Source organism: Xiphophorus hellerii, chromosome 4 (assembly GCF_003331165.1).
Source record: "Xiphophorus hellerii strain 12219 chromosome 4, Xiphophorus_hellerii-4.1, whole genome shotgun sequence".
NCBI classification, from domain to species: domain Eukaryota; kingdom Metazoa; phylum Chordata; class Actinopteri; order Cyprinodontiformes; family Poeciliidae; genus Xiphophorus; species Xiphophorus hellerii.
This window is the reverse complement of record NC_045675.1, coordinates 8,696,813-8,709,786: the sequence shown is the minus strand read 5'-3', so window position 1 is coordinate 8,709,786 and position 12,974 is coordinate 8,696,813. Positions and strand designations below refer to the sequence as shown.

General features: G+C 37.2%; 1 protein-coding gene across 2 annotated transcripts; it reads left to right on the top strand.

The window, feature by feature from the left end:
- Positions 1-4,664: 4,664 nt before the first annotated feature.
- nod2 (nucleotide-binding oligomerization domain containing 2) lies at positions 4,665-12,793 on the top strand. 2 transcript variants are annotated; one of them, XM_032560653.1, is made up of 11 exons: positions 4,665-4,873; positions 5,137-5,692; positions 7,337-7,463; positions 7,953-9,729; positions 10,791-10,874; positions 10,966-11,049; positions 11,159-11,242; positions 11,326-11,409; positions 11,539-11,622; positions 11,758-11,841; positions 12,480-12,793. In XM_032560653.1, the coding sequence occupies exons 2-11, from the start codon at positions 5,183-5,185 to the stop codon at positions 12,550-12,552; spliced, it is 2,991 nt and encodes a 996-aa protein (XP_032416544.1). In that variant the 5' UTR covers positions 4,665-4,873; positions 5,137-5,182; the 3' UTR covers positions 12,553-12,793. The 2 variants fall into 2 exon arrangements, with proteins under 2 accessions (XP_032416544.1, XP_032416543.1); XM_032560652.1 differs by having other exon boundaries at positions 4,665-4,894.
- The last annotated feature ends 181 nt before the right edge of the window (positions 12,794-12,974 follow it).

Genomic DNA, 12,974 nt, shown 5'->3' with positions numbered 1-12,974 from the left:
TTTCAAAGAAATCTGCTTTTGCTTTGCTATTTCACACATACTTCATTCCTCAAGCTCTGAGGTAATCCCCTTTAACTGAACAAATGTGGCATTTAATAGGATATTCATGGAAAAAGAAATCTATACTCCGGGGATATAATGTGCTACTAAACTTTTCTTATTTCACATTATAAAGCAAAAGCTGCTGTCCAACTTCTTCAAAATCAGAGCCTGTCGTGTGGACTTTAAGAAACTGACTCCAGACCTTTAGAGATAGCAAATGAATAAAACAAGGCTTCAAAAAGTTGCATTGGTTTTTAGCAGATCATTGGAGCTCTTTCTTTTTTGCAACATCAAAGGCAGCCATGGCTCTTTGATGTGGCAGCATGCTGTTTAAGGTACAGACTGAATGGAGAGATGTCAAGCTGCAAGGTGCCTCTGTAGTTTATGCTGAGTGCTGCAGAGAGCTGCAGATGAAAGGAGCAAACAGAGTTTGATAATGAATGTCCAACAAGTAGGACCCATCTCAGACAGTGCACGCTCAGCGGGGCGCCCCAGCTAACCTTGAGCGCAGCACCCCAAACCTTGGGCAGGCGCTGGAGACCAGACTCCTTCAACTTGGCATACTTCAGCAAAAAGAGAGGCCCTCAGATGTGAGCTTTAATCTTCCTGTCAATTAAATGCTGATTGACACACGCACAGTTACACACACGCACGGTTACATGGGCTGACCTTAAACAGCCTGCTCTGAAAGAGACGCCATTCATTTCAACAGCCAAGTACCGCTCTCTATTTGGCTCCGACAAGCTTTTTCTAATTATACAACAATCCTTTCCATGTTTGAGTCACTTTGTAGCTTCATCCTGTGCATTTTCCACGGTACTCCTGGATCCTCTTACAGTTAATGTCGTTATTAATCTAATGAGCTAATCCTCTTTTATTTGTTAACCCATTAGCTTTGGGGAATCTGGGATGACTGCCCTTTTTCGCTGTATATCCTGCAGTTTTTTACTTGAAACCATTGATAAAATGAGACATGGCTTATAAGGACAAACATATTTTATCCATATAATTTTACAGAGACTAGAACTTATTTTTTATGTTTAATGGATAACTGGAAAAATAAAATGTTACATTGAAGGTATATCTTCATGACAGTCTTATTGCAACTCAAAGTCTTTCAAAAAAAGTGTGGATCCTAATATATTAAAAGGGGTTGTATTCTAACTGCAACAGTCAGCAGTAGGAGGGCTATATAGTTAAAAATATATTTTTCCATCTGTTTGCAATAACTTTAATACATTTACATGTATCTTTCTTCCTAAATAAAGTCAGTAATTAGAAGCATGGTTGAATATCTTTTACTGATTCAAGAATATCATGCTTCAGGAATAGAGAAGGAATCATTGACTCATTGAAATCTTGTTATACAAAACAAACTAGGCTCATTTTTACAGATGTATACATGTCATAGTTTTACCAAAACTGGAGTAATACTTATCTAATCTCCTTTATTTCTTGTAAACTATGTGGAGACACTCCAGCTCTCTCAAAGAGGGAGAAGAAAATCTGCGAAGTTACTGCCTGAGATAATGTTTGGGATCCAGATGTTTATTGAGTAAATCCAGCATCACTTCTCACATGCCACACTTTTTTACTGGCTGGCAAACGTTGAAATGAAAGGATTCATGGTTTTTCCCTGTCTTATACCATTTCATAATGCGTAATTTATGAATATCTATGGTGAGATTTCTTTGAATGTGTTAACTTTATGAATTGTTACTGACATCTGGTGATAGTTTCATGTTAATTGCACCTTTAGGATTATATTTACTTAGAAAAGCACTGATGCATTCAATACTTATCTTACTCACTAACTACAATATTATTACTGTATATCTGTAATTTCATAAACACTATCTTACCTTTGTCTGACTTTGTCTATGACTTTTGGCTGCATCTGTGTATTGACATGTGCACACAGATTAGAGCAGGGGTGCTGTGATTGACGGAGTATGGTAATTCAGGATGTAAGGACGCTGTTGCAATTTGTATCCTAAAATGTACATAAAAGACATAAGACATTTGATAAGGTTATTGGTTCTTTCTCAAAATACTTTTAAATCTTTAACTTTGACTTTGATTTGCTACAAGATAATTATTTAATCTACTGCAACAACTGTTTATATTTCACTATATGGAAAATGTCTTTTTTCAACCATCCTGTATTTATTTTTTTAAATTCTTCTCCTTTCATATTTTTGCATACTGAACAAAGTTTTGTTGTAGGTCATCAGTTTGTCGTTAGTGCGACATCCAGCTTAACACTATTTAGCACCAACTGGAAATAAACCAGTTGAACATTTAGAATGTAAATAAGACATTTTGCCACAGAGAAAATATATTACATATTATTATGTTAATTATTCACACACAAAAAATCTGGTTTTAAATGAGTCATTGATAAGGCTGTATTAAAACTAGAAGATTTTTTAAAACTAATTTACTCTAAAATATTTGGACACTGTACACAGTATATTTGACTAAGACTTGTTGAGTTGTGGTAACTACTTGCACAATTTAGTCTTTGTTATATAACTGTGTGGGCAGCATTGCCAAAAAATAAGCATGCAGGTTTATTTGCCAGGTTATACTGACAAAGAATATAGAGGTAGTTCTGATTACATTATTATGAAAATACAGTATACAATTGTTCAATCTTATACTCACATCATATGCTTAGAAATGCCTAAAAACCTACTTGAAAAGTTTAAGATGTTCAGTACTTGACCAGAATTTTAGTGTACGATGCAAAAGTGAGCTGAATCTGAAGGACTTGCCTTTTCCATGAACTGGAAAAGGCATGCAAGGCATGGTTTTGTCCAGAAACACTAGAACATTATCACATCTCACAGTTCTCTGTGAATTCTCGTAAAGAAGACATACCCTCAGACATCATAATTACAATTTAGCCGATTCCAAATCTGTTCATTAATGATAGATGAGGGCAATTCAAATGGAGAAACCCACATTTTTTGAGCTTTTACACAAATTCTTCAGAATCCAGGCAAGGAAAATTCCGATATTCTTTTTAAGATTATTTATTTATTTACCAAGTGTCAGTTTTTATTCCTCAAATTGCCTCTGGACCCCCTTCTGCCATTCGAATGACAGAATTCCACGTTAAAGGTTTGTGTAGTAAACCTGACAGAAAGCACTCAGCATTACACTCCCTTAGGTGGAGTCGGCTGTTTCTCAGACACAAAGAAGAAAAGAAGCTGCTCTTTGAAAGATTGTGTTTGATTACTCCTGTCCGCGTGTATGTGTGAGGATTTCCCCCAACCCCTAACAGAACATAACAGAGGCGAATAATAAACTGATCTCGGTACTCTACGGGGAGCTGCATAGACCACAAAGAATAAATCAACATTGTTCCTGAGCCTTTTTTGTCCTGAAAGTAAACAGTGAACATTTCCTGATGTTACAACCCCAAGGTTCGTTGTGTTTTAAAGGGATTCTACATGCTAGGCCAACATATGGTATTCACACCTTTTTTTACAATTAAATATAAAAAAACAAATGTATTCAAACATCCTTATTTTGAAAACCCTAAATAAAAGACATCTACAACTCAGGTGGAGGAATGTGTTGAATGTCTTGCTCTTCAAAAGTCTGGCCTTGATTGAATAGGGGCAAGATGAAGGTCCTTGTTTGAAATAAGCCTTGATTAGTCTCATTTAAAGTAGGAGACACGGAAAATGTGGAATAAAGTGTTTTGGTCAGATGAAACAAAAAATAAACTATATGGCCTATTGACAAAACACTGTTTGTCGTGGAAAAGCAACACAACACAATCCACCCTCAGGGTGAAACATGTTGGTGGAAGCATCATTCTGTGATGTTGTCTTCCATTAGCAGGGACAGGATGTTGATGGGAAGGTTGAAGAAGATAAATTAATAGACCAATAAATCATCATTATGTGGATTTTTTTTTTTTTTTTAGCAGAGACGATGACCTCTTCCTCTTTCCACTTTGTAAATGTGTACAGTGTGTTGATCAATGGGAAAAAAAAGAGAAACTAAGGTTTGTGTTTTCAGTGTAACAAATTGTGGAAAGTTCTAGTTATCTTGCAATGCTCTGTAAACAGAGCAATATGAATTGAAGTCTGTGTTTGCTCATAACTGTCATCACTGTTGGTTTTCTGTGACGAAGTTTTACTCAAACATGCTTATTTTATTCAACTTAGCTGAAATTAAACTGTTTCTATTATAGTATTTGCAGGATCTACCACATCATGTGAACACAGTTTGAATGTGTAAGCACAAACAGGCAGAAAGGAAATTATATAATAGAAAACAGAAACAAGGAAATGTAAAAAGAGGAATTAACAATAAAAAGTCCCAAGATTCTGTGAGTTTTCTATGCAACACTTCCATCATGTGGCTCCAACCCTAAACTACAACTAGTGTGTATCTCAGACATTCAGTTTGCTCATTTTCTTTTTTGGACAAATCTAAACATCTAGTGTTTCCCTTTAGCTCCTCCGAAATTACTTCACTATAATTGTGCTGCAAACATCTACAAGAGGATATTGAAATGTCACTACACCGCAACAAGGGGCTTTACCAGGTGGCAAACTTCCTCTAAATATTATGTAATACTTGCTTCAAAAAATCATCAGGCAAGTGACATCACCGTGTTGCCTTTCCAGTGACAACTGGTGTTTTAGGGGATGTTTTAGATGCTGTGTTTCACTTGTAACCAATAGTTACTCTCATTCCACTTGACATACATGGCATCAGAGTGAGTTTCATTTTCACATGTGGAATGAGGAAGGGGCAGGTCTTAAGCTCTTAGACATATCTGCCTAAATAACAGATGGAGAGAAAAGAGGTCAGTTGTTAAAACCTTACAGTGAGTACTATTCCTTTTTACCAACTTTGTTGTGTTTTGAAAGCCTTGAAAGGCAAATTTTGTTAATTTCTTGTTAAGAGTTTCATATATTTGTCTGATAAAATAGAATGGGAGGCAGCCAGTGTGTGTCCCAACAAAAAAATCGTTCCTGCTTGTGTGTGAAAGTCATCTGATGGGAAAGTTAATCTTTAAGGAGAAGTTCTCGGCATATATTAAAACCACAATTATGCTTTCTGCGACAGGATGTGACTCCAGAGGCAGCAGAGGAACAAGCTTACTGCCACAGGCATGGGAGCTGACATTATGATGGCATGCTTGCCCCAGGAGCTTTTACTGAAACGACGTGCTGAAATTCTCCATGCGCTCTGCAGCGGCGGGTCTGTCGAACATCTAGAAAGAGTCATCGACATGCTGCTCGCCCAAGGGGAGCTCGGATGGGAGGACTGCCAAAATGTTCTGGTACCAGGAAGGGCTCTATACAGCAATGCACGGCAACTGCTTGACTTGGTTTATACAAAAGGTGCAGACAGCTGTGAGCTCTTCTTCAATGCGGTCAAACAGGTCTTGCCAGAAGCTCTGGGAGACGCTTTCTTCTTGTCAGGATGTCATTCCACTTTAGATTACAAAGAAAAGCCTCAGAGAACGTCCACTGAGGAACTCTTGACTCAAAGGCCGGACCTCGTCCTCAAGCTCCAAGGCTGTATTGATGGTGCTCTGAGAGTGCTTGTTGAATCAGGCCACTTTTCCTCCACAGATTGTGATGGAATTCAGCTGCCTATTTACACTCCCTCTCAACAGGTATAGTGAGAAAACACAGCAGTCTGAAAATATGTGCTATGAAAAATTATTTGTATTATTTGCTTTTTTTGGTTAATCTTACATGTTTCATGTTATCAAACAAATTTTAATATCAAACAAAAATTTAATCAAAAAATCATATTATGATTTTATTTAAGGGAAAAAGCCTGTCCAAACCAACCTACAAATAAAGTAACCAACCCCTCTTGTTAATCTTGAGTTAACTAAAATGAAAACAGTGTGATTGACTTCTATTGATATTTAAAGGTAAAGGGTTACAAATCCATTTAAAATGTTTAGTGACTCTAGCTAATCACAGTGAGAGTTAGTATTTCCAAAAGAGGAAAACATGAAAAGTAATGAAGCACCATAAGGGAGGCAGACCATCCCAACACCAAAGCACATTGAGGATATACAGTAGTTGGGGAGGTGAGGGGATCGCAAAAGAACCAAGAACACCATTGAAAGCACTGTAGGTCTCATTTACCTTAACTAAGGTCAAAAAAAGAGCACAAGACTGGGGACAAATCCAAAGCAAAAGTCACAGCTTGTCAAAATGAAAACCATGGCTTAAATTTTGCATTTGTCACAAAAGATATGATGATCCCCAACAATTTGGTAAAATTAGACTTTTGAGTGACAAGACAAAAGTTTTTTTGGACAATATGGGTCCTTCTACATCAGGTGTAAAACTACGACAGTATTTCAGAAAGAGAACATCATCAACTGCCTAAAGTGGTGGTGATGTGGGGCCGAGGTGCTGCTTCAGGACCAGGACATGTATGCCTATGAAATATGACTCATGATGGCATGAATTCTGCTCTTTACCACAAAATTTTATAGGACAATGTCCAACAACTGGTGACTGAGTGGCTCATTCTATGGTGTGACCATAATAACTATATAGAAGACTCATTACCAGCTATAGCAAACGTGATGGCAGTTCATAGTAGCAATTAGACTTCTTATCCACACAGAGCCATGTTGCTTTGGATAGCTTTTTTGCCTGCTTATAAAAATATATTTTTAGTTCATCATTGCTTCATTTTGTAATTTATTTTATGATCGGATACATTAAAATGTGTCAGATCATAAAAGCAGAACAATTCTCTTAGGGCCAAATAATTTTTCACATCGCTCTTTATTAGAATAGAACAAAAATGAATAAATGGTCTTGTCTGACCTGCTAGCAATAAAGCTTTTCTCGTCTACGTCTATGGCTAAAATACATCAACACATGCATTCATAAAATACCTATTAATAGGTATTCATAAAAGGTATTAGGTATTCATAGGTAGGTAATAGGTAGGTAGGTAATAGGTATTCATAAAATACCAATTACTGTTATGATGTACATATATGCCTGTTCCTTTGCAGTAAATGTCAAACTGGTACCTAAAATTGGTATTTCCTTCAAAGTTTTAGAGATATGACATGTGTCCTAAATGAATCAAAGATCACTAAAAGTGATCCTTGGCTCACTTTCAAAGGATATTTTTGTTCATTTCACCATGTGACCATCTTTCTATTTTAAAATGTTCACATGACACCTCAGAAACTTCTGTGGTTTTATCTATTTAAGTCAAGGTCTTCCCCAAATGTTAAGCTGTTTCTGTGATCTGAATGTTTCTGTTGTTTTCACAGGCAAGACGTCTACTTGATCATGTCAGATCCAAAGGAGAGTCGGCATCTTTGGTAGTCCTGCAGTATGTTCAGCAAAGCCTAGAACCTGAATCAAGCCTGGAGCAGACAAACCCAAGCCTGACTAAAGGTATGTTGACCACAGTGGTTAAATTTTCAGTTGTGGTTCCTTTTTAAAAATGTGTCAATAAAATATTGTAAAGACAAAGACAAAAAAAAACTCAATAAAATGGTAGTTAAGATAAGTTGAATAACATTATGGACTTTACAGTTCAATACGTAAAGAAATCAGGTGAAATGTGAAGCAACTAATGGTCCACTCATATTGCTTCAATCTGCTTCTATTAGTGAAATAATATATTGTGACAAAACACTTAATCAAATCCCATAACACGTGAGCAGAAATTAAGGTCACTGTTCCTGACTGCATTTGTAAACTATAATCTGACCTTTTGTGTAATTGTTGCCGTTTTTGCTTCCATCTTGCAGATTGGTCTTTCAGCTTATGTCAGTTCAGAACTTTCCCTGCAGAAAATGACACTCTTATCAATACAAATACAAAACTCATTGGGGTTTACTATGTTTCACATTTTGTGTATATCTCCTTCTTTTCCGTCAGAATTTGTGAAATACCAGAAGAAATTGAGAAGCTCTGTGTCGGCACAGTCCCGCTTCCTTAGTACTTATGGAGGGACCAGCCACATGCCCTTAGATGACATCTACACTGAAGTCCAGATGGAGCTACCGAACAACAGTGCTGATAACTACAAATCTATGGGCTTTGAGGAAATAATTGGACCCGTGGGGTCAGTAAATGATGATGCAGACACAATGCTGGCATCCGGGGAAGCAGGAAGTGGAAAGAGCACCTGGCTCCAGAGGCTACACCTTCTTTGGTCTCAAGGGAAGGCCCTCCAGGACTTTCTCCTTCTGTTTCCATTCAGCTGTCGCAGGTTGAACTCAGAGCAAAGGGATCTGTCAGTACAAGAGCTGCTGTTTCAGCACTGCTGTTGGCCAGACAGGGGGCAGGAGGAGATCTTCCAGTTCATTCTGGATCACCCTCATCTTGTCCTCTTCACCTTTGATGGTCTAGATGAGCTCAAACAAAGCTTTGCAGACGAACATAGGATTTGCTGCCCCAGCCAGCGTGCACCTGTTGATGTACTATTATTTAACTTAATCCAGGGTTCTCTTATGAAAGGAGTGAGAAAGGTTGTCACCAGTCGTCCAGAGGCGGTGGGTCCTGCTTTGAAGAAACACTTACACAAAGAGATCCATTTGAAAGGCTTTTCCCTGTCTGGCATTGACTGCTTTGTGAGAAAACATCACAGTGATCCAAATGAGGCTGCCAAAGTCTTAGAATCACTACAGGCAAACACAGCTTTACTTGGACTGTGCCACAGTCCAGTTCTCTGTTGGATAGTCTCACAGTGCCACAAGGAGCTGCTTGGATGTGGTGAGGGAAGCCTGCAAACAATCACTGATGTTTACCTGATGATCTTACAACACTTTTTCCAGCACCACAGCACTGTTAAGAGTGCCATAGGAGTAAATTGGCTGCAGGAGAACCTTGGGACAGTCTTGCATCTTGGACAGCTTGCCTTTGAGGGAATATCAAACTCCAGTTATATCTTTTCAGTCACAGACATGGAGACATGCGGTGTTACTGAATCAGATATCTGCATGGGCTTTCTCATTCAAAGCAAGGATATGTCCCTGGCCAACAGTAAATGCTATGAGTTCCTACATATTACATTGCAATGCTTCTTAGCTGCTCTCTTTGCCATTTTGTCAAGAAACACTGGTTGCTCAGGTATCTCTAAACTCTTTGAGCTGCAGGAAATGAAGAAGAAGAGGCTTAGAGGTACATGCTTTGGAGCTTGTCTGAATTCAACCAACATACCGAACATTGTCAAGGAACATTCTACAATGGCAGAAACACCAAATCTGCAGATCACAGCCACCTTTGTGTCTGGACTTCTGTCCCAGCGCTATCAAAAGCTCTGGATCCAGTGCAGCTCTAGTGTTTTGGTAGAGAAGAAGACTAAACAAGCAGAAAAATGTCTTTCAAAAGGCATGCAGCAACATTTCAGGTCAATTCCTCAACCTGTGCAGGGAGAGAAGAAAAGCATGCATGCAATGCCAGAATTTGTTTGGCTCATCAAGTGCATCTATGAAATGCAGAATAGCAGACTTGCTAAAGATGCCATGAGTAAGCTAGAGGCTGAGCACCTGAAATTGACATACTGTAACATCGGCCCTGTGGAGTGCACTGCACTTGCTTATGTGCTCCAACACCTAAAGAATCCTGTTGGCATCCAGCTGGACAACAATTCAGTTGGCGATGTTGGAGTGGAGCAGCTTCTACCCTGCATGCACATTTGTAACTCTCTATAGTGAGTAAAATGCTTCAATTCTTCTTAACTTAAAGGGTTTGATTATTTAATCAAACAGGCTCAATCTCAGCTTATTTTAAATTTTTTCAGATAATTATTTCAATTACTTGAAATTAATGGAGGTGGAAAGAGGGTGTGATTAAAATCAACCCACCAATATTAATCCTTTGATTCACCTTGAGAGGTAGTCAAGACTCATAAAGAGTATAATGTTGTATAAGGATAAGTGAAACAGAATAGTGCAATGATGTGATTTATTAAATGGTGAAAAATACAAACTGTAAAAAGAACATCTCTAATTACAGTAAAATACCAGCAGCTGTAGTTGCCAAAAATTTGCTCTATAAATACTGTAAAATTCTAGCAACCACAAAATTTACTGTTTTTATACTGTAAAATTCTGTGAACCACAGCTGTCGGTACTTTACAGTAAATTAGAGACACTTTTTTTACAGTGCAGAATTCAGCCAACAGTGAAATTACTTATACATACCTTCATACGAAGACTTGTGGTTTTGTGTTTACTGTGAAAAAAATCTATGACAAAGCCAAGTGGCTTGTAGAATAGGCCCTATTCCAAATTCAAAATTAGACATCAAGAATCTAAAATATCTCAAACATAAACTTTGTTGCTGTAGTTTAAGCAGATTATGTGTTACTATTTTTCAAAGCAATACTTTGATTTCAGGTTGTTATTTAGACTGAATGTAACAAGTTCCATGTACCATATATGAGCCATATTCAAGGTTGTATAACTATGAAATTTTATAAAATAGCGAGCCTTTGACTGTTTATAAAATTCTCAATTTGCTCTGCCAGCTCAAAATTTGCTCTGTAATTGCTCATGTTCTCACTAGGTATCATAGTCAGTAGAAATTGATTTTCCAAACTGAGATTGTTCTATGTTTTTTCTGTTATCACACTAGTTTTCCTTTTTGACCGTATCCATCAGCTTATTAAGTTTATCGAAGTTTGATTGTTTGAACTATGACAGTAAACAAATGTAACATATTAATGTAAACTGTCATTGTTAACAAAGTTGCATGTTGTTTTCTTAACAGCCTCAGAAATAATAACATTACAGATGAGGGCATCCACAAACTGATCGACAAAGTCATCCACCTTCAAAACTTCCAGAAAATTGCGTAAGTATATCAAGAACAGTTGCTAACTTAAATATAAATCTAACAGTGAAATGTTATCAGTTTGTATAATCACTTTGTTTATTTTGTCCAGCCTTTTCAACAACAGGCTAACTGATGCTTGCACAAAGCATTTTTCTTACCTGCTAAAGACAAGACAAAATTTCCTGTCCTTAAGGTCAGCTCATGCCATCATCAAAAGTGGAACCAGACCAAAGATTAAATTTACAGTATCCACAATGCCTGTGTAATGTGATAGAATAATGACAGTATATTTTGTCTTTCAGGCTAGGTAACAATAACATTACAGCAGAAGGAGCAAAGCAGCTGGCAGAGGGACTGAAATTCAATCGTTCACTGCAGTATTTAGGGTAAAAAAATGCTTGTGCAAAGTTTCCTTCATTCTGTTTTTCAGATATTATAAGGTACTTAGAGTATTTCTTTGTATTCAAAGGCTATGGGGCAATAAGATAGGCAATGAAGGAGCAGAGGCCCTTGCAAATGCTTTGCAGAATAGCGAGTCCATTGTGTGGCTCAGGTAATATTTGCTTTAAACATTCATAAACACTTTGTAAGCTTTGACAGTTCACAGCATTTCCACTTGTTTGTTATTGTATTTCCAAAATAAAAGAATACAAAAACTAACAGTACAATAATACTCTTGCAGTCTTGTAGGCAATGGTGTTGGAAGTGCAGGGGCTTGTGCCATGTCTAACATCATCAGGAACAGCACATCACTGGAGGAACTCTGGTAAATCTTAGCAAAACGTTTTGATACATTTAACAAGTGCAGATGCCATATGCATGAGCTAACTGTCTGGTTTGCCATTTTGGCAAATTATGCAGCAGTGCTTAAATGACTGTGCATTGTTATTTCCTTTAAAAGGTTGACTGAGAACTGCATAACCAGAGCAGGGGTGGAGTCTCTGACTCAAGCCCTAAAACACAATCATCATGTCAAGTCAGTATGGTAGGTGATGCAAAACCATACCCATACACACAGTCTTGCAATACCTCTTCAACAACAGGCTAACTGATGCTTGCGCAGAGCATTTTGTTGCATTACAACTGCAGGTGTGAATCTACTAAATTCTGCTGAATATTTGCTGGTCTTCCTTCACATCAATTTTAACTTGTATAGAAGTTTGCTTTACAGTGTGCAAAGTGAAATATTTTTAATGACCAAGCAGGTAATTTTAGAAAATTTTCACAAAGCACAAAGCACTTTTCCTAGGTCTAGCACTAGGAAAAGTGAGGCTTGACTTTGTAATCTGCATTCTGAACTGACCAGATGAAATCTCATTATCCGAGAGTGTTTGTGTGCAAAATAAATATAACCAACATGCTTTGTACAGCCCATAGACATATCATATCCAGCACCACTAAGTGCATAGTGATGCTGGAATAGAATGGGGACATTACCAAACTGAAAATTAGGATAGTAAAATTATCCCAAATGTCTTGGAACGATAACGAGCTGAAGGTTGAGGCCACAGGTTGCTTGTGATCCAAAAGTCAAAAACACCAGCCTTTTTTTCTTTCAATCACATTACATAACATCATGCTTTTGGATGATGAATACTTTCAGTTTCTTCCTTTTCTTTCCAGGTTGAAAAATAATGACCTCACTTCAGCAGAGATTGAAGAAATGCAGCAGACTGACTCACGACTTGTTTTCTGATTTGTTGTGATGTCATTCAGAGGTTATGTTTTGGAATATACCCATTATTTCCATACAATTGTTGATGGGATAATGTATACAGTGTGTATCATAACTTGTACAGCGTGCAAAGTGAAATGTTTTTAATGACTTTTTATTCTAATTTATTCTTATTTTAGTGTATTTGTTTTTACTGTTGCAACTTGATGTCAGTGTCATTTTGTGCCTAATGTGGAATAACTATAAAGATTTTTATATTCAACTTTTTTGTGTCAAAACACTCATTGAAAATCCCAGAACTAAAAATAAATCAATCGGGGGTTTTTTGGGGGAAAATGTATGTGTACTTTTTCCTTTAATATGTCAATTTGAGATATTTAATATTTCCTATCAACTACTAATGATTTAACAAAATTCTAATTCTCAACTACAGCATGGTGTAA

Excerpts from the sequence above, each read along its gene's own strand:
- nod2 (XM_032560653.1), top strand. The coding sequence starts at position 5,183 with ATGGGAGCTGACATTATGATGGCATGCTTGCCCCAGGAGCTTTTACTG. Across the intron at positions 5,693-7,336 it reads TTTACACTCCCTCTCAACAG|GCAAGACGTCTACTTGATCA; the intron begins GTATAGTGAGAA and ends TTGTTTTCACAG. Across the intron at positions 7,464-7,952 it reads AAACCCAAGCCTGACTAAAG|AATTTGTGAAATACCAGAAG; the intron begins GTATGTTGACCA and ends CTTTTCCGTCAG.